Below are 23,957 nucleotides of genomic sequence, written 5' to 3'. Positions count from 1 at the left end.
TGAACTTTTTTTCTTATGACAATGACGTCACGGTCACTTTCAATCTGACTTATGTCCGTTCATTCATGCATTTCTTCAACAGAATAAAGTGCATGACGTCTTTTTTCATGCTTACCGCATCGAGGTATGTTCATTTTCATGATAAATTTTTTGGTTGCTCGTGATATGCCTCTCTCAAATTGACATTTCTTCCCTCTCAAGTTGAGTTTTACTGACAAACAGGATGATTGAAATAGTAATACTCTTATTGAAGGCAATGTATAAAACAAGTTTTTTTTTAATGCTCATTCTTTTCCTTTGTATTTTGAGGCAATCTGTCTATGGAGCTATCGCAGCTATTTTCTGTTAATAAAAGCCACGAAGGAATACCTGAGGCCATTATTGATCTCTTACGGTTCATTCAACAACCTCCAATCTGAAATTTATCGAGGCATTGTCTTTTTGTCACACATTTGAAATCAATTAGAACTCCAATCTGAGTGCTGATATTAGTTATACCGGAGAAGTATAAGGGTAAAGAAGGTATTTTTCAATATCTCTAAAGCGCATTCTACGACAATAAAATCTCAGTTGTCATGCAGCAGCTTTTTCCTGCTTTTGTATCTTGTAATGTGGTATATAAAGTCTCTGCCTATCCATATGTCTAGTTTTTGTTCCGATCCACTTTAGTCGAGGTGGAACTATATACACAAATGGGTTTTTTGTTCAGTCAATTTTGGCCGATCGAAATATTCAATACACTTGTGAGTGTTATCATTAGAAAGCCCGTCCAACTTAGAATATATTATTAAAAAGATTTGTTTGAGTTTCGTTTTTCCACGGAGTTATCGGGGTTTGAAGTTTTGTAAAAATTTGACTGATTTTCGTTGTTTTGTTCACATTTTCCGTGTTTTTAAGCACTTTCCTGAAAAATATGTTAAAATTGTTAAGGACAGTGTTGTTTACATCTAAAGATAGAAGAGTGCTGTTGAATTGTTTCATGCAGTTTTTTGGCTACAATTTAGGCTAAACTTCTTAAAATTCAGCATTTTGTCAGAAATGGCATGAAATAAGCTTCCTTATTCCACTTTGTTTAAATTTGCCGGGTTAAGACAACTAACAACTGCTGATACAAAACTAACACATAAGTGAGATTCCTTGTTGTTTTCTCATTTAAAATGAGAACTATAGTTGCGAATATGCCCTGATTTGTTTTTTTAAAGTTTTTTTTACAAACATTTTGCATTTTCTGCTTTTTTAATGTTAATTATAGAACAGAACAATTCAAATCGAGACTAATTAATGACAGGTCCAATTGGCTTCCTAAGGGGTTTCAGTGAAACGTCAGTTTTTTTCGAATGCTTTTAGTCGTTTACTTTTTTAATAAATACTTGTTTTCAAAATATTCCTCAAATAAAGGTCGGATCCTCATTTTAATTGATGGTAGCTTAAGCTTTTCGCCTTTGTTTTTACGAGTTTAAACAAATATTTTTTTGATTTTTGGACAGTTTCCCATCTTTGTGGTTCTTTTTCTTGTCTTGTCACAATATTGAGAGCTCTGATATCGCATTGGCGTCGAAAAAGAATGCACATTGAACATTTCAAGTTGTTCTGTGAATAGATTATGGTTTTAAGGGTTTTTTTCGTTGTTTTTGTATTCGTATGAATAATTCTCAATGATTGCAAGTCTTCCAAATTTTAGTTTGTTTTTTTTTTCGTCTTTAGTTTGTTCGATGTACGGCATATTCTGGTTAATGACAAGTTTCGATGTCTCAGCATGGAGTTTTGATTGAACATAAACATATTTAATGATTTCAGTTGGCATCTAATCGTCTTCATTATTTGAAATTAATTGTTTGCGAAAAATGTATTAGTCTTTTTGAACTTCGCCGTTTTTGTTCTCCTTTGTGTACTTGTTACCAAGTCTCACTATGGACTGATCCTTTGTTTGTTCTAGTGATTCTAGTGAAGCACATATTAATTTGTTTACTTTAGCTTTTATTTGACCCTATTTTGACTTTGCTTTCAAGTATTTTAGACATCAGTCATTGAGTTTCGGATGTTAATAATGTCTGTTCTTGTTATTGGATTTAGTTATTTGTCTTGTCTTTTAGTGTTAATAATGGCAGGTCCCATCGGCCCTTCATGTGGCGTTATTTACTTTTTTAAATGATGTGATATAGAAGCAATTTTTTTATTCAGACGCCAATTATTTTTAAACAACTTTTGGGTTTTTGAATGTTTTCTATCTTTACTTCATTTTGTCGACCATTGAGCCAAAAATATGGATGAGCGGGGTCGGAACGTTATGTGTGAACGCACATAAGTGAGATTCCTTGTTGTTTTCTCATTTAAAATGCGAACTATAGTTGCGAATATGCCCTGATTTGTTTTTTTTACAAATATTTTGCATTTTCTGCTTTTTTTAATGTTAATTATAGAACAGAACAATTCAAATCGAGACTAATTAATGACAGGTCCAATTGGCTTCCTAAGAGTTTTCAGTGAAACGTTAGTTTTTTTCGAATGCTTTTAGTCGTTTATTTTTTAAATAAATACTTGTTTTCAAAATATTCCTCAAAGAAAGGTCGGATCCTCATTTTAATTGATGGTGGCTTAAGCTTTTCGCCTTTGTTTTTACGAGTTTAAACAAATATTTTTTGATTTTTGGACAGTTTCCCATCTTTGTGGTTCTTTTTCTTGTCTTGTCAAAATATTGAGAGCTCTGATATCGCATTGGCGTCGAAAAAGAATGCACATTGAACATTTCAAGTTGTTCTGTGAATAGATTATGGTTTTAAGGGTTTTTGATTTTCGTTGTTTTTGCATTCGTATGAATAATTCTCGATGATTGCAAGTCTTCCAAATTTTAGTTTGTTTTTTTTTCGTCTTTAGTTTGTTCGATGTACGGCATATTCTGGTTAATGACAAGTTTCGATGTCTTCGCATGGAGGTTTGGTTGAACATAAACATATTTAATGATTACAGTTGGCATCTAATCGTCTTCATTATTTGAAATTAATTGTTTGCGAAAAATGTTTTTGAACTTCGCCGTTTTTGTTCTCCTTTGTCTACTTGTTACCAAGTCTCACTATGGACTGATCCTTTGTTTGTTCTAATGATTCTAGTGAAGCACATATTAATTTGTTTAGTTTAGCTTTTATTTGACCCTATTTTGACTTTGCTATTAAGTATTTTAGACATTAGTCATTGAGTTTCGGATGTTAATATTGTCTGTTCTTGTTATTTAATTTAGTTATTTGTCTTGTCTTTTAGTGTTAATAATGGCAGGTCCCATCGACCCTTCATGTGGCGTTATTTACCTTTCAAATGATGTGATATGGAAGCAATTTTTTTATTCAGACGCCAATTACTTTTAAACAACTTTTGGGTTTTTGAATGTTTTCTATCTTTGTTTCATTTGGTCGACCATTGAGACAAAAATATGGATGAACGGGGTCGGAACGTTATGTGTCAACGCACATAAGCGAGATTCCTTGTTGTTTTCTCATTTAAAATGAGAACTATAGTTGCGAGTATGCCCTGATTTGTTTTTTTAAAGTCTGTCTTCTACATGAATTGTTTTAAGTTTTTGTTGTTCTACCGCAAGATGTTGAACTGCATTTTGCAAAGATTTCTGGAACTCCGCTTCTGCACTTTTGCTTGGAGCTGTTTGTTAATTTTCGGTTTGAAGTTTGGTTCAATTGTCTTATCCTGGCTTTAGAATTTACTTACCTCATTCATAAAGATTTTTGCCCTCGCTTTTTAAATTTATATTGAGAATATCAACGATATAATTGAGTTAAGGCCACCTAAACTGGAAATTTTTAATGATGTTACTCGTAACATTGTAGTTTTAAGATTACTTTTGTTCTCTTCATCGGAGGTGATTTTTTAATTTTTTTCCGTAATCTAGTTCATATGTATTTTCAAATCAAATTTTAAGGTCTACCGAATATTAAATATGTTAAATTTCAGGCTCCAATAATAAACGTTATCAGAAACTATTTTTTCATTATGCAATGTTTATTTTTAGAAAAAGAACCTGTAAGCTTTTGTCAAACATATTAACTGATAAACATCTATTAAATATATCTAGACTTTTAATCAAAGGGAAATACGTTAAAGCAAAAAAATTTGTCTCATTAACTAGATCCGGGCAGCAAAAAATTGAACGTAAATTCAATTCAAGGATTTCAGTTGTGAATTTTTGGTAGTCACCGTTGTACAATACAAGCTATTACCTGCGGAATTTAACTCGTTTAGTGGGCAGCAATTTTCAGAAATATCGGAGATTGAAATTGGTTGGGTTATTTCCCAACGTTTCCCGCAAATCATTTGTGATAGCTGATTCTAGTTTTTGATTAATAAGACTGCGCACAAAATTTTTTAATAATACTTTTAAAGTTGTCTAAGAAGTCAAACAATGGAAGGAACGAAAATACTTAAATTGCATCCTTAAAATTGATCGATTTTAAACTCATCCAGGATCTTTTCGGCAATTGCCTCCATTTGGTGTCTAGTAGACAACCCCCTTCTGTGCTATACTTTAGCACAATATTACTTGGCCTAGTTTAGATAGCCGAATATCAGCCGAAGCGCATTTGCTGTGTATTCCATTTCGGCTAATTGCCACAGCATGGCTTATTTTATTCTATTCAATTTAACATAGTATGCGCATACTTGGAAAGTTATTGGTCTTCACTGATTGGTTAATAAATCGCTCTCTTGAAAACATATTGAGAGGAGGCAATTGTTGAAAAGATCCCTCATCAATTTTGTGGCTAAGTTAAGTTGACTCGAAGCCGAGTAATCAATACCAACAAAAGCCCAGTTGAAAGCTTCACAATGAGCTTTCAGGCCCGCTTCTGTGGTTAAGAGATAACGAACACACGCTCATTACAATACTACCGTTCAGCGAATTGATCAGTTCAACATTGAGTAGAATTTAGTAGTACTCAACGAAAAAGCCAGTACAAGAGTAACTGATTCTTGTAAAAGCTTCCCCGATTATTAGTCTCGACAGCTCAAGCATAGCAATGAACATCGACTGGCGTACGGAAAAAGCCTTAGGCTCGACTTTTTACCAATAGTTCTTTCTATCACCTGTGAGCTCATCACACACACACAACACCAAAGAACTTTCATCAACTTCCGCAATGCTGACTGGGCAAGTTTTAGAGACGACATTGAACTAAAACCAGGAAGAATTAAAACAGTGGTCGCCAATTTTCCCCGCGAAGCAGTAAAGCATTCTGAAAAGAGATAAAATTCAAGGAAAATATCCAGGGGACCACAAAATAACCCAACTAAACCATGAACTGAACAAACTTGTTCCAAACCATAAGCGCAAAAAGTGGACTGAGTTTGTTTAAACACTAACTCAGAGAGGTAACAGCTCTAAATTCTGGAGCACAGTAAACGAACTTTTGTCAAGTAACGCTAAACCACCTGCAAAAAGAGCCATATGCTTTGACGCTACAAAAACTACTCACTGTGATCCAAGGAAATGCGCCCTCAAGTTTAACCAACAATACACTACACACCCCATGATAAATGAAAAACATAAAAGAAGTACACTAAGAATAATAAGGAAACTGGAGATAGAGGGCAAAATGTTTAATTGTAACACAGTGAAAGAAGCTATGAGACACACCAAGAAAAGAAAGGCACTAGGCAGAGATAAAATAGCGCCAATCCACCAAGACCATCTAGGCCCCATAGCACTGAGATACCTCACTGACACTATAAACCTTTGCGATCAATGCAAAAATCCCGAGCATCTGGAAAGTTGGCCGGTTTATACCTCTACACAAGCCGGGAAAACCGATAGACGAATCCAAAAGCTTTAGATCATATAGAATATCCACTGAAAGAACATCTGTACGGCTTCAGACCTTAGCACTCCACAACAGCTCTCAATATTGTCACCAACAATATACCAAAAGGCCTTAATCAAAAGAAACCCTGCAACCTTACTCTACTAGTTGCCTAAGACCTGACAGCCGCTTTTGACAGGCTTGATCAGAAACTTCTACTAAGAGACATACTCGGGGCACCCCTATCGAATAGCACTAAAAGATGGGTCGCTTCATACTCACAGGACAGGTTTCCTGACGTAGAATATAACAATAAATCGAAGTGGAGAAAAGTTAAACAGGGCGTCGCCCAAAGTGGTGTACTATCGCCATTCCTCTTCAATATTTACATGAGCAGGCTGACTCGACCCCCGAAAGATATAAAAATCGCGTCTTACGCTGATGATATAACTTAAACTGCATCTCACCCACAGGTTGTAAAAATACGTGACATGATAACACCATGCATAAATACTTTAAAAGACTGGCTATTATCAAGAAAACTCATTGTCAGCTGAAAAATCAAGTGCAACTATATTCACAACCTTGAGCAAGGATGCCAAATTTGACCCACACCTCAGTATCAACTATTCACTAATACCAGTAGAGCCGAAGTCAAAATTCTGGGTGTTACCTTCGATAGTCTGCTCAATTTTGGAGAACATGTAAGAAGCACCAAAGAGAAAATACAAAAGTGCAATAGCATTGTGAAAAATATTGCTGGTAGGGACTGGTTCTGCACAAAAGAGACACTCAGTGACTTAAAAAGATATCGTTCGGAGCGTATTGAACTACTGTGTTCCCATTTAGGCTTCCACAATCAGCAATACAAACTGAAAACGCAACAAAGCATTGTTCTTCGCATAATTACTGGCTGTGTAGAAATGTACGACATCAATGACTTACACAATGAGGGTTAAATGCTGCCTGTTAAAGCTCACACAGAAATTTTACCAGAGTAATTTATCGCCGACAGTTATGAGAGCCATCGTGCTGATCATAAAACCTTTTCAAATATTTTTTTGTCCTATGAGACCGACACTAAATGATGCTTATGGGGAGCACGTGAAACAAGACACAAACAATAAAGAGCAATTAAATCACAAATAATACAAAATTGCTTTCAAAAGTATCCTTCGACACACGGTGCCTACTCAGTTGAACAAAGACATCAAGAAACTAGGTAGACCTCACCAAACATAGCAGAACAAACGCGGCCACGAATTTCACGTATCCGATTGGCACAACTGAGAACTGGATACTGTCCCCGGCTAAACTCTTAACCTGATTAGGATCTGTGACAATGTTGATAACCGCATGTAGCACCACATGACGTAAACCACAATTTCAACTGCACTAAGAACACCACGGACCTGAAAGTGATTGACCTGTGCGAAAGACCAGTAGAGGTAGCCAAATGGCTGGACTTAATGCCATCAGTCCTGCACGACCACACTGCTTAGGATAATCCTCCTTCCTTGCCCCTTTCCCCTGATGTTGACGATGACCCTCCTGTTCCCCGTAACCCGGGGAACGCATTTCATTCACCATGGCGTAGTTGCAGAAAGGTGGGCGCATCACAAGCAGTTTGTGGATTAAGATATTAATATTGTTACAAACAACTATTTAAGAGAGCTTGCATACAAAACCATGCTGGACACCATTCGAGTCCACGGATTCTTATGAAAGTGCCTCATTAGATATTAAATATTTGTTATAAAAACTAAGTTGGAATAAATGTGTTAAACGTGTATGTAAAAGACATTTTGAAGGTAATCTCGGTTTTGTCTGATTGTGGCATGCGAAAAAAAAATGGCTGCTGATTTAGGAAGAAGAAGCGTCCTCAGAGTGGTCGCAATGCCAACATACCACTCACATCCACTACTTCCTTGTTCTTCCCCCCTCCAGCCCCAGAGGAGCCAGAGCCCGGAGAAGACGCCCTGGAAGTGGGATGGGAGACTGGCAAGATCAGAGACAGGGCTTTCTCTGTGTGGTATGAACGGAAACAGAAAGTGTTGAGAGAGAAAGATGTCGAGATGAAAGAGAAGGAAAAAGAAAAGGAGAGACAAGAGAAAGAGGTTTGTGCCTTTGTAGTCCAAAGTATCGGATTATCATAAACCGGGCTTGTGTTGTGCCACCCTTTTCATTCAACTTGCATGAATATGCGGATTTATTTTTTGAGAGCTTGTTTTTTCAATTTTGTAAATATCAAAGTTGCTGAGGATATGTCAGGCGCCCAGGCCCTAGCGAAGTTTTTCTGAAAACAATTGTGATATTCAAAAACGAGTGATATTATGACGTCGACTACCGAGTCACTTACAGTTTCAGTTGAATACTAATATAATAAGCCCTGTCTTGAATTGCAATAGAAGATAATGTCAATAAATGTAGTTTACTCTCAATGTGTCGCGGGAAATAAAATGTGTTTTCAGAAAATAGCAACTCAAAAAGCGAGCGAAGAACTGTTCGCCCAGTGGAAGAAAGAGAAGGATGCCCAATTGGCCAAGAAGCAGAAAGAGAAACGGGAGAAGGAGAGGGAGAAAGTGGAGCAGGAGAAAAGGGACAAAGTGGACAAAGAGAAACAGATGGCATCCACATTCCAACTGTGGAAGGACAAGAAGGAAAAACAGAAGGCCGAGGATAGACAGAGATTAAAGGAGAAGAGGGAAAGAGAAGATGCTCTAAAGGGTGCGTGGTCAATGGCTGTGGTGGTGGGTGGTAGTGGTATGTCCAACCTCTAACTAAACTAATAAATGGCTGTCCTTTCGCCTCTAGATAAAGTGGACTGACATTTTCTAATGACTATTTACCAACAAACTAACTAAATTACCAAAACGAATCAGGGAGTTGTCATTACGTTGTCAATATCCGAAGAAGCAAATTTCAATAAATTTGGAGTTCTGTAAAAACGAGTGGCAATGCTTCATAGCTATTGTTCAGGAACCATTTTACACGTAAATTATTTACTCGAAAAGTTGCTTATATCTAGTAAAAAGCTTTCATTTTGTAGCTAGTGTTCTCGGATAAACTTAACCCGATTCCGCCATTTTGAGGATGTAATTAGTCTGAAAATAGCAGCCTTCGATCTCACTTGCTGGATATTGTTCTGAGAAGATATTGATTGTAGCCTTTTTGAAATCAGGTAAATTTTTTCCGGCAAAACTCCACCAGTCAAGTCATGCAAGCCAACAAGAAGTTTCCGATACAAATTTTCTCTTTTGTTGCTAACTAAAGCATGAAACTCCACCAGGTCGAAAAAATCCTCCAGTCTGGATATGAATTGTGTATAATTGGTAAAATTGGATAGGAGATATTTTGAAAGTTCCGTCAGAGAGCCAAAGCGCATTTTTCGTTTTCAACGAATCTATATAAAGGAGAAGAGGGAAAGAGAGGATGCGCTAAAGGGTACGTGGTCGATGGCTGTGGTGGTGGGTGGTAGTGTTATATCTAACTTCTAGCTAACAAATGGCTGTCTTTTCGCTTCTAGATAAAGTGCAATATAATTTTCTGATGAATTTTACCAACAAACTCCACCAGTGAAGTCATGCAAGCCAACAAGAAGTTTTTGATACGGGTTTTCTCTTTTGTTGCTAAGTAAAGCATAATTAGAAGGTCGATAAAATCCTCCAATCTGAATATGAATTGTGTATAATTTGTAAAATTTTGATTTTTGTTCCGTCACAGAGCCAAAGCGCATTGTTGCTTTTTTAACGAATCTAGTGTTCCAAAACTTAGCAGTTGTCAGTTATTCATGTGTCATAAAGGCAGAATTCTTTCAACTTGTTGGCCAATTCGAAATGTCTGCCTGTAATTGGCGGCTCTTGTACGTTTTCAGATGCATTTTTGTAGTTTAGCGTTCAATTTATTGCAGATCTGGTTAAGAAAGACATCGCCCACGATTGGCAAAAGGCTGCTGAGAGTTATATTTTTGACTGGATTCTGTCTCGTTCTTGTGGTCTCCTCCCTTTGACCAAGAATCCGTTTGCTCGAACTTGTTCGGAAACAATTTTCTGATTATGCTCCTTTTTTAAATAATAATTGCTTTCCAACTGCAATGGCTGTAACTTTATAGGAGCTCCATTTTTAGCATTTCCAATGGGTAGTAGTGTTTGTTTCTAACTTCTTTTGAAACTCAACTCTGTCAGGGATTAAAGCTAATCGTTTCTGCTAGGACATACCCCAAGTAATTTCGCTCATCTTTAGCGTAAGTTAATTTGTCAAATTTAATGAACAGAATTATGTCTCAAAATATGTCGGAAAATTTAATTTGTAATAATTTTTCGGTCTTGTTTACTTAAAGTGCGTCTAATTATTTATTTTTGTTAATTGTAGGCCGATGCCTTAGTTGTGGGATTGTACGTTGATTTCAAGATTATAACTATTAAATTATAAATATGGTAGTTTGTCATTGGGCATAATGGAATCGGATTTTTTGGAATTCGGCATTTGGGCACATTGGGTATTTTGGTTTGGGTATATTGTCCTGACACCCCCGAATTGTATTAGTAAAAGACCTAATTGTTTTTTGAGGAATGATATGGGCGATTGAGAAACGGCTAATTGTTTACTTAATTCACAATTAATATCAAGTAAAAATTTTGAATTTAATCGCCAATTAGGCTCTTTCATTACTTATGGCGTGGAAAATATTTGTGAATTATTGTCACTTTTCTCCACCCTGGCCCTAAAAACTCACCGTGTAAACTAGTTTTGGATATATCCAAACTTGAGGAAGTTTGTACTTAAGCCGCATAATGTAGCTAGTTTCCACACACTCTTATAACCCTAATCCTAAAACATAGCCCTGGAAAATAGTAACAAAATCGAGCAATTTTACTCAGTGAAAAGTCCGACATTGGCCATGTAATGCTGTTAGCTCATCAGCAAGCTTTGTCGTGTAGTTATCAAATCTATCAATGTGATTAAATTAGAGGACAGTTTTTAAGTTAGTAGTTGTTTCTATAGCCGCAACTAGCGGATATAAGACATATTCAAATCTTGAGTCCCGCGTGATGTATTGTTTTCGTTGTCAACTGTCAAATAAGAAACTATTTTCATTCTGTGATAAATTTTGTTTTATTAATCTTTGATGGTGATTCAATCCTTACTACTATTTGAATGATCAAAAGTTTGGAAGTTTTTTTTAAACATTGCTTTTTGATTAACACATTCAGAACAGCAGATGAAATTCGTAAAACGTTAAAACGTACTTAGCTGCTTTTAGTGACTGTTTTGATGAGCTTCTGTATAATCTGAGACATTATCCATGTACTATGTTGGCTATTAACAGTTGATGCGGTGCTTTTTGAAAGTTCGTAACATTTTACATACTAATAAGCCGGCTCTGTCCCTAGTAAGAAAAAGGCGTCTGTCTGGACAAAAACTTTTCTCTCTTCTGAGAGCGTATGCTATTTAGATTTTCAACACGAACATTGGAGCAATTTCTTTTGAGAAAATTTTTTGGAGCGCTTTTCATTTAAGTGACTGAAAATCTGAGAAACAAAATATTTTACCAATGTGTAGAAAACGTAATGTCATTCAATTGATAACAGTAAACTGTTATTCAGTGACGTATGACAGCAAACAGCAATGATGAATCAAACAATAAATGTGGTGAGAACATGATATCTCAATAAAACTGTCAAAAATTTTGCTTCGAGATTTAATTTGAGATCATCACACCGTTGAGTTTTTGTTTCGATGTTGCTGTCTTGATTTTCGTTAGAATCTTTGATGTCTCTTTAAACTCTTTTAACTACTCTCGAATGAAGTTTGAAGCGGTTATTGTGAACTTCTGTGTCTTCTTTATGCAAAATTATTGCTTTAACATTTCTCAGCATTTGTTCTAGAACATTCTTGGCTTCTCATGTGGCTTCTCATGCTTGTCTTCATTTCTGAGTGATTTCAGTTGCTCTCCAAAGTAAAGTTTTTCGCTAAAATAAAAGCAATTGTAGCGTAGAAAATCACAAGGGTCTGTTATCTCAGTTTTTAATGCTTCCGTCGAGGTCTCCGGAGGTCATTGATTCAAATCCCACCCTCGTAAGTCTTCTTTTGCACCCATAAAGAAAAAAAACCTCGGATACAAACCCAGAATTCAATTGAACCGCCTGTTCTTTGAGAGCAGTTTGTTCAAAAATTATTCTCAAATGAACTTTGAAGCAATTATTGTAGTCGCGCGAGTCCCCGCAAAATATTGGTTTAACTGTTTCGATTGTTCCAGTGATTTTTGTTTTGCTTGAGTTTTGACTTTTGCGTGATCTGAATTTCTCTCATGTTAGGCTACTAAACTCAAGTGGCAATACCTTTCTACTAGCAGTCATTTAGAAAGCAGGCCAAAAACGGTTTCATTTTTTAACCTTAAATCTTTGTGACCTAATATCTGACACCATACTTTTGAAGCCCCTCAATAAACCTATCGTATCGGTCTCGTCGCTATCGCTACGCCCGCGCTCTGAGGCAGGTTACAATAAAATTAAGTTTCCGTCAGTCGTCCTTGAGCACCTCTTCAGACATTTGTTTGTCATTTTACCATTTTTTAAAGTATCTAGCTGATAAAAAGATATTTAGTTATGAAGGAAACTGCTAATCCACTCAAGACCAATTTTTAATATTCCGTTTTTTTAATAGACCGTTTTTTTAATATTCCAGTGAAGCAAATATAAAATTAAGTTAAGAATTGAATAGTTGGTTAATCTCCTGGTGATTCCGTACAATTTTTTTCTAAACCAGCTATACACCAAACAAATGATTTTCAGACTGAACTTTGCAAATGGCGGAGAAAAAAATGAAAAGGCTCTTATATTTTCTCTGTCGTGTTTGTTTTTCTTTTGCTAGATCATTTTCTGATGGTGTTAATAATTTAATTTCAGTTCATCCTGAGAGAATTCATTTTTCACTGATTTTAGAAGTCACTGATCAACAACTGTATTTTTGTTTTTTTTTTCAAAATTTTATTTTCTGTTTTGCTTTTAATCATCTCGCAACCTAGCGTTTGCAATTGGTGTTCATTAAAGACTTTCTAATTTGACAAAAAGGGTTATATTTTTTGGCTAACCTGAGAAATCAGCAAACTGAAAGTTTTTTATTTGTGTATTTTTCTAAATGAACTTCCTGCTTGTTTTCGTACTTCTTGTATTCTATTCTGAATTCTATAGTCATTTTTAATTGCTCGCAAATGAGGTTTGAATCAATTAATGTAAGCGTGTTGGTCTTTTTCATGCCAAATTTTTGCTTGACCGTTTTTGCGCTTATGTGCTGAAACATTCTGTGGCTTCTCAAGTGACTTATTTCTTTTCATTTTGAGTGATTTCAATTGCTCTCATTCGGAAATGAAGTTTGTTGCTAATGTAAAAGCGATTGTTAGCGGTTGATTCTTAAGGCCGTTTTAGCTCGGTTGTTGAGATGTCTGAATGTTTTTCGTGAGGTCTCGGGCATCCACAAAAAATTTCTAAGCTAAACCCTTAAAAAATATTGCTGTCATTTATGAGCAATTCATTCGGCCTTAGTCGGTTTAAGTTTATTCCGTTTTAATTCATGGTGTTCAGTTTTTTTTCTTTTTTGCTAGTTTTCTGTTCACTTCTTTAAGTCGGAAACTAAGTAATTGTTTTTCATGCGTATCAAAACCGGCTTTAATGAGCTATAAAATTATGAAATGAGCTATAATTTTTTTTTCTCCACAATAAATAAAAAACATTAAAAAATTGATGAAAAGTTGGCTTTTCATTTTTTGCCTGTTTTGAAAACAACGCAAATGGAGGAAAGGTATTCGATGACGTGTCTTTGGTATGACTGATAGCCGGCGTCGGCCTCTCAACGGCTTTTATTTTTGGCGATCTTCTCTTTTTTATTCGCTTTACCTTTTGATCACGTTTTTCGTTTTACATAAGTCACAATTTTCACGCTTGACTTTTGATTTACCTAACTCACTGTTTCAAATGAATGGATTTTAAATTATTTTACGCATTGAATTACGCAATGTAGTGAATACGGTCAAAGTCAAAAGAACAAAATCAAAAGGAATGAGATAAATTGATAAAGCTGGGTCATAGTGCTTTAGTTTATCAATGTTCATTAGGGCTATTGCTAGCTGACAATAGTATTAAGCTTAATAGCTTTCAATTCAGAAGTCGAATTAAGCATGGTTTCTGAATCTAACTCAAACTTAACACCGAATTAGAACACTTTCAATATTAGGAAAAAATTTTGTCAATTTTTGTCTCGTTTTTCTGTTTCAATCCCGATGTTTGTCAAGCGCGTCAACGGAGGCATTTTCCGGCAACCTGCCGGCTATGTTAGTTTATTAGTTGCTCTGAAACGAAGTTTTATTTCAGCTTGAGTGAAATTTGGAGAATTCCCCGTTTCATCATAGTAGTGATCTATAATAAGCTCTATTAATATCATTTCAAGCAACTTAATTTTATAGCGCACATTAGCGGGTGTAGGATACTTTGCTTCCCTGCCTGTTATATGGGGTTAATTCGTCCGACGTTGGTTGGTTATGTGTTTCCCACTTGTCATTGGAGTAATTGAGTTGACTTGAAACAATATAAAATATTTATAATTAAAATATTTTGTCCATTCCATACCATGTGTCAGCCACTGGTTTCTTGAAATTTGTCTCTGTGACTTCAGGGTCAGACAAGAACAGATCCAAGTCAGCTTCTACCAGACACTCGAGAGGCAGTAGTGGACAAGGTACAACAGTGCCGGACAGCTATAGGAGGCCAGCTAGCACAAAAACCATGGAGATGACACCTCAAGAGGCATATCAGAGCTGGTTAGAGAGTTTATCTAGGAGTGTGTGAAAATATAAGTTATGTAACTCCCTTTCTCTCAAAAAGGTGCATCCGATGCGCATATATTTGTCTAATGCTTGAACATAGTAATGTTTTTTCCGGTTCTTACGCTTTTAGCTCTGATATTGTGAACAATCAATTGAACTTGCTGTTTTTTGCTGGGTAGAATCACTCTGAGGGAATGCTTGAGTTATGTACCCATACAATTAGAGTTTTGCGAGCGCTTCACAAAAAATTGAATTGTTGCATGAACGTCAGTTTTTCCCTGCATGGAAATCTAGTCTTATCAGATTTAAGTCTTATCAATTTCAGGGAGAAAAGAAAGAGTGAAATAATGAACGAAGAGCGTGAACGGCAGAAAGAGTCAAAGAAGAAGCAACATGAGGAACACGAGAATGAGAGACTACAAAAAGAGGAGGAGAACAGACGCAAATATGCAGAGTGGAAAGAAAGGAAACGACATGAAGAACTTCTACAGGCATCGTCTCAATTATCATCTACACAGGCACTCATTCAAAGTCGACCACCATTCAAACCACTCAGCAGATATAAATGATGTTATTGTGGACAGTGCTCTTTTGAATTATATTTAGCAACTAAATTGAATGAAAATCTGTAACTAAATGATCGAACATTTTTGGTACATTTAATTTTTGGTCCCGAATGTAAAAAACTCCCAAGAAATTAAAACCAACCGTTGAAATTGTCAATTGACTCAGACAATTTAATTTATAAAAAAAAATTGTTTTCCAACTGCTATGAGAAATTGATTTGCGCTCTACTGTCGCTCAAGCGCCATCAAACTACTCCTTTGAAAAGTTGACATTGTATCGTTTATTTTTTATTAATCAACATTGATTCGACTTCCTGATATCGGGAGTCCAAAATAAAACAATATTTACAATACGATGAAACCACTAGCGTAATTTCTGCAACTCTAGCTTAATTCCTGTGAGATTAACTTTTCTGTCTTGCAAGATTCTTGGAGCCTGGTTGTTGTGCAAAGATGATGTGTAAAAGACGGCTGTCGTTTTTCTCGGACCGGTACATCGTTTGACAAAAAATCCAGTACTCTACGTTGATCACGAAAGTCCTTAGTGAGGCTTTTATTGAAAAAAAGTTTTCACTGTTTCTTAATCTTTAAAATCCTGACTTTCAATTCCTTTTTAATAGCCGCCCTCATCTTCTCAGCCGGCTATTATAGCGCTCCTATTTTTTACAATTCAAAGAATTTGAATTGTATTGGTGCGCTGTGTTTTTTTTTTTTAAGATGTGTTCACACGTTTTTCAATGACTTTGATCTTTCGAAACGGGATAAACAGGTAAAGCCCAGCGGGCATTAAGTTTCATTAGAGGCCCAAAGTGGGATTTTGTAGTCCTTCAAGTGCGTATAGTGGTGCAGCTGCTGGGATGGCTTTAATTAAAGGTTAAAAGGTCATTTTTAGGAGTTTTTCGTCTCAAAATGGTGCAATTTTTCGTGTTTTTTGTGTTTTTTTTGAGATTTTTGTTTGATTAGTCTAAGGTTGAAGTTTTTAAAAGCTGATGAAGGCCTTTTGCGAGACAAAATTGCTTGTTATGACCATTTTATGAGCTATATGTCGTGGTACTACAAACACAAACACACAAAATGATACTCATTTTTGCAATTTTTTTCAGGTTTTTTGAAAATTTTTGTCATTTTTTGAGTTTTTTAGTCCTAGGTGTCGCGAAACCTCATCTAGGGTTTGATAAAGGGTTGGATGATAGGTTACTGCAGTTTCTATTGGTAATGGAACGGTTTTCAACTTTTTGACATCATGAATTTAAGCATTTTTTGACAAAAGTTGCAAATTTTTCATGTTTTTTGACATATTTATTGTCATCCTTCAAGTTGTTTGAGTCCCAGGGGCAAGAAACCCATATTAGGGGTTGGATAATAAGTTACTGAAAATTTTTTAGTTGCCATAGAATAAGTTTCAACTTTTGAATATCACAAATTTTAGCATTTTTTTTTAACAAATTTGCATTTTTTTCAGGTTTTTAAAAATTTTCATCATTTTGTCAGTTTTTCCAGTTTCAGGGACCAGGCAATCTCCGTTGAGGTTTGTTAATAGGGAACTGCATAGTTTCTAGTAACAATGGAATGCTTTTTTACTTTTTAATGTCTCGAATTTTAGCATTTTTTTAAGATCTGCAATTTTTTTAAGTTTCCTAAAGTTTTTGTCAGTTTTTGATATTCGTCGATTCTCAAGTGCAAGAAAACCTATTCCACGTTTTGATAAAAAAAGTTACTGCATGGTTTTTAGTTTCATTGGATTTGTTTTCAACAATTTAACCTTTCGACTTTTAGAAATTGTTTGATAGGATTTGCAACTTTTTTAAGTTTTTTTGTTTTAAATATTTGTATTTTATTTATTTTTTCTTGCCTCAGTTGCCAGGTAAACGCATCCAGGGTTTGACAATATTTTATTAAATAGTTGCTAGGGGGCAATTGAATGGCTTTCAACATTTTAATAGAAGGAATTTCTATTTTGAAGTTTGAAATTTTTTCTAAAATTTATTGCCTATCGATCTATGAGCCACTGATTTTTTAATGCTTGGAATTGGGTTACTGGATAGCCTCTAGAGACACAGAAATGATTCTGAAGATATTTATATCACAATTTTCAGCAACATTTTCTTATAACTTGCAATTGATTTCTTTTTTATCTGAAATTTTTTGGTTATTTTCAAGTTTATCGATCTTCAAGGGCCAATGAGTATTTTTCAGGTATTGCAGATATAATACTGGACTGATTTCAGAAACAAAAATTGGTTTTGAACATTTTTTTGTAATAGGTGTTTATAAAGGGAAAAAGTTTTGCCGTAGGTTTAAAAGCTTCAAGAGTTTTAAAAATGAGTTTGTTTTTGTTTAGTTTTGATTCTTTTAGTTTCTCAATTCTTTGTTGATTTTTGTGTTCTGGCTGGCATTGTTCAATTTATCTGCTGATCAGGTAGAGTGCGTCCGAGTTTTTCATTCAATTCTTTGAATTGTATTTCAGGACTTGTCCTGCTATGTTTTTTTTACTTCGTCGAATAAAAAAATGTTTTGCTTTACCTCATTTTGCCGCCTTTTCGACATTTTGCGTGAAATCTTTTTGACTTCTCTAGGCTAGTTTCTCTCTTCTCTCATTGTGCTAAAAGTGATTTTGAACATCAGTTGCTCAGCAAAGCAATTCAAAATGAACAGAGTCAGTATAAAAAATTGAAGTCAGAAATAGAATTGGGATAAACCCATAAAGCCCAATTTTAGATGCCCGCTGTTTGAACGTCGGTCCTATAAGTATTAGTAACCTCTCTCTAATGCTTATTGTTATTGATAGTAGCCCCTGTAGCCTCTCTCTAAGAAACAGAAGTATGTTCAACTACGAAATGCCATCAAAATAAATCGGACTTAAAAAAATGTTTTTGTACAAAAATCTTTTTTTTCAATATCTTCTGTTTTTTCAATCCCAATAATGCTTATTGGAATCAACGGCGGCTATTTTCCGGCAATCTGCCGGGTATGTTTATACTTGTGAAGCTGAGCGGAGCTATATTGCGTTGTTCGTTGTATTTCTCCTTTCTTGACCTTTCAAAACGGGATAAACAGGTTGCGCCAATGGGCATTAAGTTTCATTTGAGACCATAAGCTGACTTTAGAAGTCTTTCAAGTGCTTGCAGCGCTAACGTGCTGAGAAGGCCTAAATTATAGGTGAAAAGGTCGATTTTACCGTTTTTCAGTCCAAAATGGTTCGAATTTTCTAATTTTTTGTCATTTCGTAACTATTTTGTTGGATGGGTATTAAAACAAAATTGTTCAGAGTTCATATAGCTCCACTGCAGGCCAAAATTCTTTGATTGTTTTTTTGTGCTACATAATTTGATAATGCAAACCTAAACAGACAAAATTAACATAATTTTTGCAATTACTTTTTCAAAGTTTTTGTCATTTTTCGGCCCTCAGGCGTCAATTGTACATTTGAGGCCTTCATGATGGGTTACTGGGTGTTTGATAGAGACAATGGGTTGGTTCCGAAAAAATCTAAAAGAGATCTAAATCAAGCGGCCTTTCGGTAAATTTGGCAAGTGTCAATATTTTTGAAAATCTTTCATTTTATGCATGTTTTGTCCCTTAGGGCCAATGAAACGTTTATAGAGCTCGAAGATGGCTAACTGGATTTTTTCTAGAGACAACGAAATAGTTTTTAGATTTTACAGTTTTTGGTGTCTTCAGAAAAACTTGCAATTTGTATCAATCTCTTTCACAATTCTTTGTCGTTTTTAGAGGTTTTTATTCTGCAGGAGCCAATAAAGCTTTTATGAGCTTCACGGTTGTTTACTGGAGTGGTTTTAGAGACAAAAATTAAATTTCAAGATTTAAATGTTTTCAATTTTTGACAGCTTTTAATAAAATTTGCATTATTCATCAATTTCTTCAGTTTTTTTGTGTCATTTTATAGTTCTTTGATCAAGTTATAGACCAATGAAACTTTTATGAGCTTGAGGATAGAGTACTTGATGCTTTTATTGTTATTGAAGTCCTTGTTATGATTATAGTTTCTTAAATTTTGGAGACCTTTTAATACAATTTGGAACTTTTCAATTTTTTTAAAAACTTACTTTCATCTTTCTCAGTTTTTCATAGAAGAGACGAAGCTTAGAAACGGTTTTGCATGTTTTTATAGCTATAATATAGTGGCATACTTCTTCGTTTTGTTGACATTAGCGAAAAGGACTTGAGCAAGTTTATGTAGTTTTCGCTACTTTTTTTCAAGTTAAATTTAATTGTTGCTTCTTTTTTTTTGCGTCTTTTGTGCAGGACCATCTCCGCTAGCATGCAAGTTAACTAATATGCAGGTTTTAGCCAGAAACAATTGGTTTTATTGACATAAGTCTGAAGAATTAAACATGTTTGCGATGATTTGTTTTCTTTTTGAGCAGGGTGCTGTGTCTATGCATGAACTTTAACATTAGAGTTTTTGTGTTGATAATTTGGGGACATAGGCTCTAAGGGGCTTTGGAATTCAGTCAATTGGCTTTCAACAGGCTGATCTTGCATTAATTATTTTATCTGCTTGTCAGGTATTGTAGTTTTTAGTGCTGCATTAAATTCTTCGGATTGTTCATCAGGACTTGTCCTGCTATTTTTTCGTTTCGTCATCAAATTTTCTGAATGACTTTTTTCTCACTAGCAGCGTCTGCGTGCGTGTCGTCGTTTCTCATTCTCATCTGTCAAATTGTTTTTGCAATCTTTTTTTAGAGGATTTATTTTTTAGTTTTGTCCTTTGTCATCTTTCCTCGGTTTCCTCTTTAATAACCAGTTTTGTTAAGTTGCCTGTCATTTGGTATTATTTTGTTGCAGGCTATCTGTATTCCAAGGTCTTTTGCTGATAATTTTTTGCGCATTGAAAATTTCAACAGATGCTTGGCCAGATTTTTCAGTTACTTTTCATGTTAATTGTCTTGTTATTGTTTCAAAAAGCCTATAATTATGCAGGAGATGCATTAGGTCAGTTGGGATACTTATTTTTTCTTCGAGTTAGGTTAATGGGGTTATTGAGTCGTGCTTGTACAATTCGAAAGGACACCTTTTTGGAAAGAAATGCCAAGTACTGAAAAAGAAAGTATAAATTGATTTACTTTTGCTAACAACTAGCGATCCACAAATTAGAGTTTTAGCTCTTATTTGTCAGCCAGTAATTTAAAATTTGGATTTTGATTTTTTGGACAGTTGTCTTGGTTGAGATCTGCAATGCTAAAAAAGAGATTTTGAAGGGACTTTTTTGCATTAAAAATTTGATGGTTCAGCGTACTCATCAAGGAAAAAAACTAAAGAAAATTAACAATTATTACAAGCTCTGCCCTGAAAGCGGATTCCTTCTTTTAGAGCAACCTGCTGCTAACCGCAAAAAAATCGGGTTTTTTTTCACTTTCTCAGAAGCCAGCAGTGCCCCAGAATTTCAATTTTTAACTTAAAACTTCTAAAATCTAAAACTTGGCGAAAACAACAATCCTGAAGACAGTTTTTTAAACTATGGAATAGAGAGATTAAAGCAACAATTCCCAATATTTACTGCATCTAAACAATTCCTTGCCAGGAATTTGTTGCTTGTTTTTTTTCATTGTTTTCTCACACCAAATAGTGAACTCTTTTCCCTATATACATAAATATAAAGTTCATTATGTAGACAAGTGTAACAATGTAAGTTCTTCAATCATTTTCTATGTATTTTGAATTTTGAAAAGTATCATTTATTCCCTCGATTAGATATGAGAGATAGCTTTATATTTGGCAAATCGTTTGATATTTTAATCGTCTGTAAGATTGAAGTAATTGAACTTTCAATACATATTTTTGTGGATACTACTGATATGTGAAATATGCTGACTGTTTTAAACTTTGCTATTTATTTCACAATTGTCGCGTTTCTGAACCAAAACAGCGTTTTTTTACTTTGTCAACCTGCCTGTTAGTATTCTTGGGCTCAGTGTTCAATAATTGTTTATTAATAGCCGCACAGCGATAGCTGGGGCTATTATTGGCCTTCTCTTGGTTTTTTTTTACAAATCAAAGAATTTGAATTGTAATGGGGCGCTGTCTTTTTTTTTAAGATCTGTTCACACATTTTCATGATTTTTGAAGTCAAATTGGAGTAGTGATTTTGGTCACGCCGAAACAGGAAATGGAGCGAAAAAGCGAGTGGTTTTGCGGCGTGAATTTTTTTCGCTCTAATTTTAAAGTAGAGTGAGAAATCGGTGTTTGAACAAAATTTCGGTTTCTCGGTAGTGGTTTTTTGTTCACATGTGGCAATTTCACTCTGATTTTTACTGTTTTTTCGATTTTTTGGATCGGATTTTTTTCTAAATGGTTTTCCCAATCCATTCACAGCTCATTCTAGTCCTTGTTTTTTGTTTGAATTAAATTTTCATTTCGCGCTTGTGGTTTTTTTGTTCTCAAGCGGCATTTAGACATTGATTTTCTGTTTTTTTTCTTCTTTTTTTATCTGATTTTTTTTGAAAAATGGTTTTCTCAATTCACTCATAGTCCATTCTAGGTCTAGTTTTTCTGTTTAGTCAATGAAAATTCTTTGAATTGTACGTCAGGACTTGTCCTGCTATGTTTTTTTATTTCGTCGTCATGATTTTTGTTACGACCATATGACGTCACAAACACTTTTTGTTCATTCGTTCTTGCAATTTCAACTGAATTGCATGTGCGACGCCATTTTTCCCTCTTAGTGGAGCGAGTTTTTTATTCATGCGCGTGATTAAATTTGTGGTCACACTTGACTTACCTCACTCAAAAATGACTTCCTCAATTTGAAATTGACTTTTATTTACTTTAATTCAAAGAGATAAAGTCAAATGGGTGTGTGTCACTCTAAATGAAGGTTATTTGAGATCAGCTAATAGAGGCAGCAATAACTTATACAGATTTTTAATTAAAATATAACAGATCAGCCTTCAATGAAAAGACGAATTTTTTTGGTCTGTCTTTTTACTATTTTTTTAGACTGCCAATCTACGAATCTATTGCGGCTATTTTCTGGCAATCTGCCAGCTATGTTCACCATTCCCTATTGCAAAAAAAACAAAGGTAGCAATTGCAAAAAAGTTCATTTTCTGAAGCTTTTCCAAATCCTCATTTTTAATAGTTTATAAGAAAATTTGATAACGGTTCCATCTAATAGGTAACATAGATGCTGGTAGCTAAACAGTTTGCAGTGCTTTTCCAGGGTTAAAATATCTCAAATCACAACAATTTTTCTAAGCGTTTCAGCGGCCCGTTCTTGGTCTATTAACTTCGTTTTTAAATCTTTCTCTAAGAGCCAGCAGAACAACTGTGTTTTGATGGGACGATTGCGCCTTTGTCAAACTAATTTTGCAGCCTTGATATTGCTAACTGATCACTAGTTGTTAGCAAAATTAAATCAATTTATTCTTTCTTTTTGAGTTTTTGGCATTTCTTTCCAGAAAGGTGTCCTTTCGAATTGTACAAGCACGACTCAATAACCCCACGACTCAATACGTTTTGTATTTTCAGGTTGAATTGGCTTTTGATGAATAATTGTTAGTGGCAACAGCCAACATGAGCAAGAAGAAGCGAAATGAGGCAACCACTGGAGATGGGATTGGAGATAAAAGCGATAACGGTGGAACCAGTTTGTCCCAGTGGGGTCTGGGAAAGTTGGTAACTCTTTCTATGGAGAATTTCCTCACATATCAACAGTGTACTGTGACCTTCAACCCATGTCTTAACGTCATCATGGGTTAGTTTCATGTTTTATTCTCTGAATTTAATGAGAATGGTTGCATAACATGTGAACAGTTTTTCCGCTCCTCCTGAAAACCGGCCTTAGATAAAAAGGAACTTATGTCAATTTTGGCTGACAATTCTCCGATCGCCTACAAAGAAGACAGCTATGTATGCGTTTTGGTGTCTTTTCGAGAGTCACAAGTAAAACGTTGAAAGAAACGTTAAAACTGATCTTTGAAATATATAATTTTTAATTTTTTTAATTGCTAAATTAGTTATATGTATGAGAAAACTTTTTAAAAGAACTATGCTTTTAATATATCATATGTGAAAAACTTCAGGTCCAAATGGAACTGGAAAGAGCTCGATAGTGTGCGGCGTCTGTCTGGCATTAAATGGTAAAGCGGCGCTCCTCGGGAGAGCGAAAGACGAAAGGGAGTTTATAGCCTATGGATCAGACAGTGCTAGACTAAGGATTGAGCTGTACAACCCAGAGGGACCTCTGTTTGTCATCGAGAGAATCATCAACAGAGCTGGAGGCGTCAAAAACAGGTTGCAAATGAATCATCTCTGTATTTAGAAGACCAATTATAAGGCTGCTTGATGTTGTTTTTGTTACAGTTATAGCTGCGTAGATGTGAAGCTGAGCGGAGCTATATTGTGGTGCTCTTGTTTTTTTTACAATTCAAAGAATTTGAATTGTATTGGGGTGGTGTCTTTTAACGACTCGGGGAGGAGTATTGGTTTTCTATCGCTTTTTTGTTTTTTTTACAGGAAGTAGTTTTTATTCATGCGGAATTTTGACCTAAACGTGAAAATGAGAAAGGCTGTCATGCTGAACAGTTTTTTGCTAAGCGAGAGAAATTTTTTTTATCATGCTCTGTGTTAAGTGAACGACTTTTTGACTCTGAAAAATGGTTTTATAGAACAGCGCATATTTTTGAGAATCATTTTCTGAAAAATTTAAGTATATGGAAAATTGACGTGTTTGGTAACGTTCGTTTGGCAGTGCGTCCTTTGACCAAATCTTTTGAACTTGGGGATTTTTGTTTTATCGAATGATACACA

At 35.1% G+C, this 23,957-nt stretch overlaps 2 protein-coding genes across 3 annotated transcripts in view; both read left to right on the top strand.

The window, feature by feature from the left end:
• Positions 1 to 15,374, top strand: part of LOC142349580 (uncharacterized) — a 61,508-nt gene extending 46,134 nt beyond the window's left edge. The window contains exons 8-11 of one of the 2 annotated variants that reach the window (XM_075401239.1): positions 7,666 to 7,915; positions 8,270 to 8,561; positions 14,469 to 14,613; positions 14,945 to 15,374. In XM_075401239.1, the coding sequence (XP_075257354.1) occupies positions 7,666 to 7,915; positions 8,270 to 8,561; positions 14,469 to 14,613; positions 14,945 to 15,188 (931 nt within the window). In that variant the 3' untranslated portion in view covers positions 15,189 to 15,374. The remainder of the gene's footprint in view (positions 1 to 7,665; positions 7,916 to 8,269; positions 8,562 to 14,468; positions 14,614 to 14,944) is intronic. The other variant, XM_075401240.1, reaches the window with a different exon arrangement.
• The window catches only part of LOC142349579 (structural maintenance of chromosomes protein 5-like), a 91,713-nt gene that overhangs the window by 5,832 nt on the left and 61,924 nt on the right, over positions 1 to 23,957 (top strand). Inside the window, exons 2-3 of the mRNA XM_075401237.1 lie at positions 22,677 to 22,902; positions 23,231 to 23,441. Of these exons, the coding sequence (XP_075257352.1) occupies positions 22,722 to 22,902; positions 23,231 to 23,441 (392 nt within the window). The 5' untranslated portion in view covers positions 22,677 to 22,721. The remainder of the gene's footprint in view (positions 1 to 22,676; positions 22,903 to 23,230; positions 23,442 to 23,957) is intronic.

The sequence above is a fragment of the Convolutriloba macropyga genome, chromosome 11 (assembly GCF_964194025.1).
Source record: "Convolutriloba macropyga chromosome 11, txConMacr16.3, whole genome shotgun sequence".
Taxonomy (NCBI): domain Eukaryota; kingdom Metazoa; phylum Xenacoelomorpha; order Acoela; family Convolutidae; genus Convolutriloba; species Convolutriloba macropyga.
Note: the sequence above shows the minus strand (reverse complement) of the source record. Positions and strands in the feature narration are given on the sequence as shown.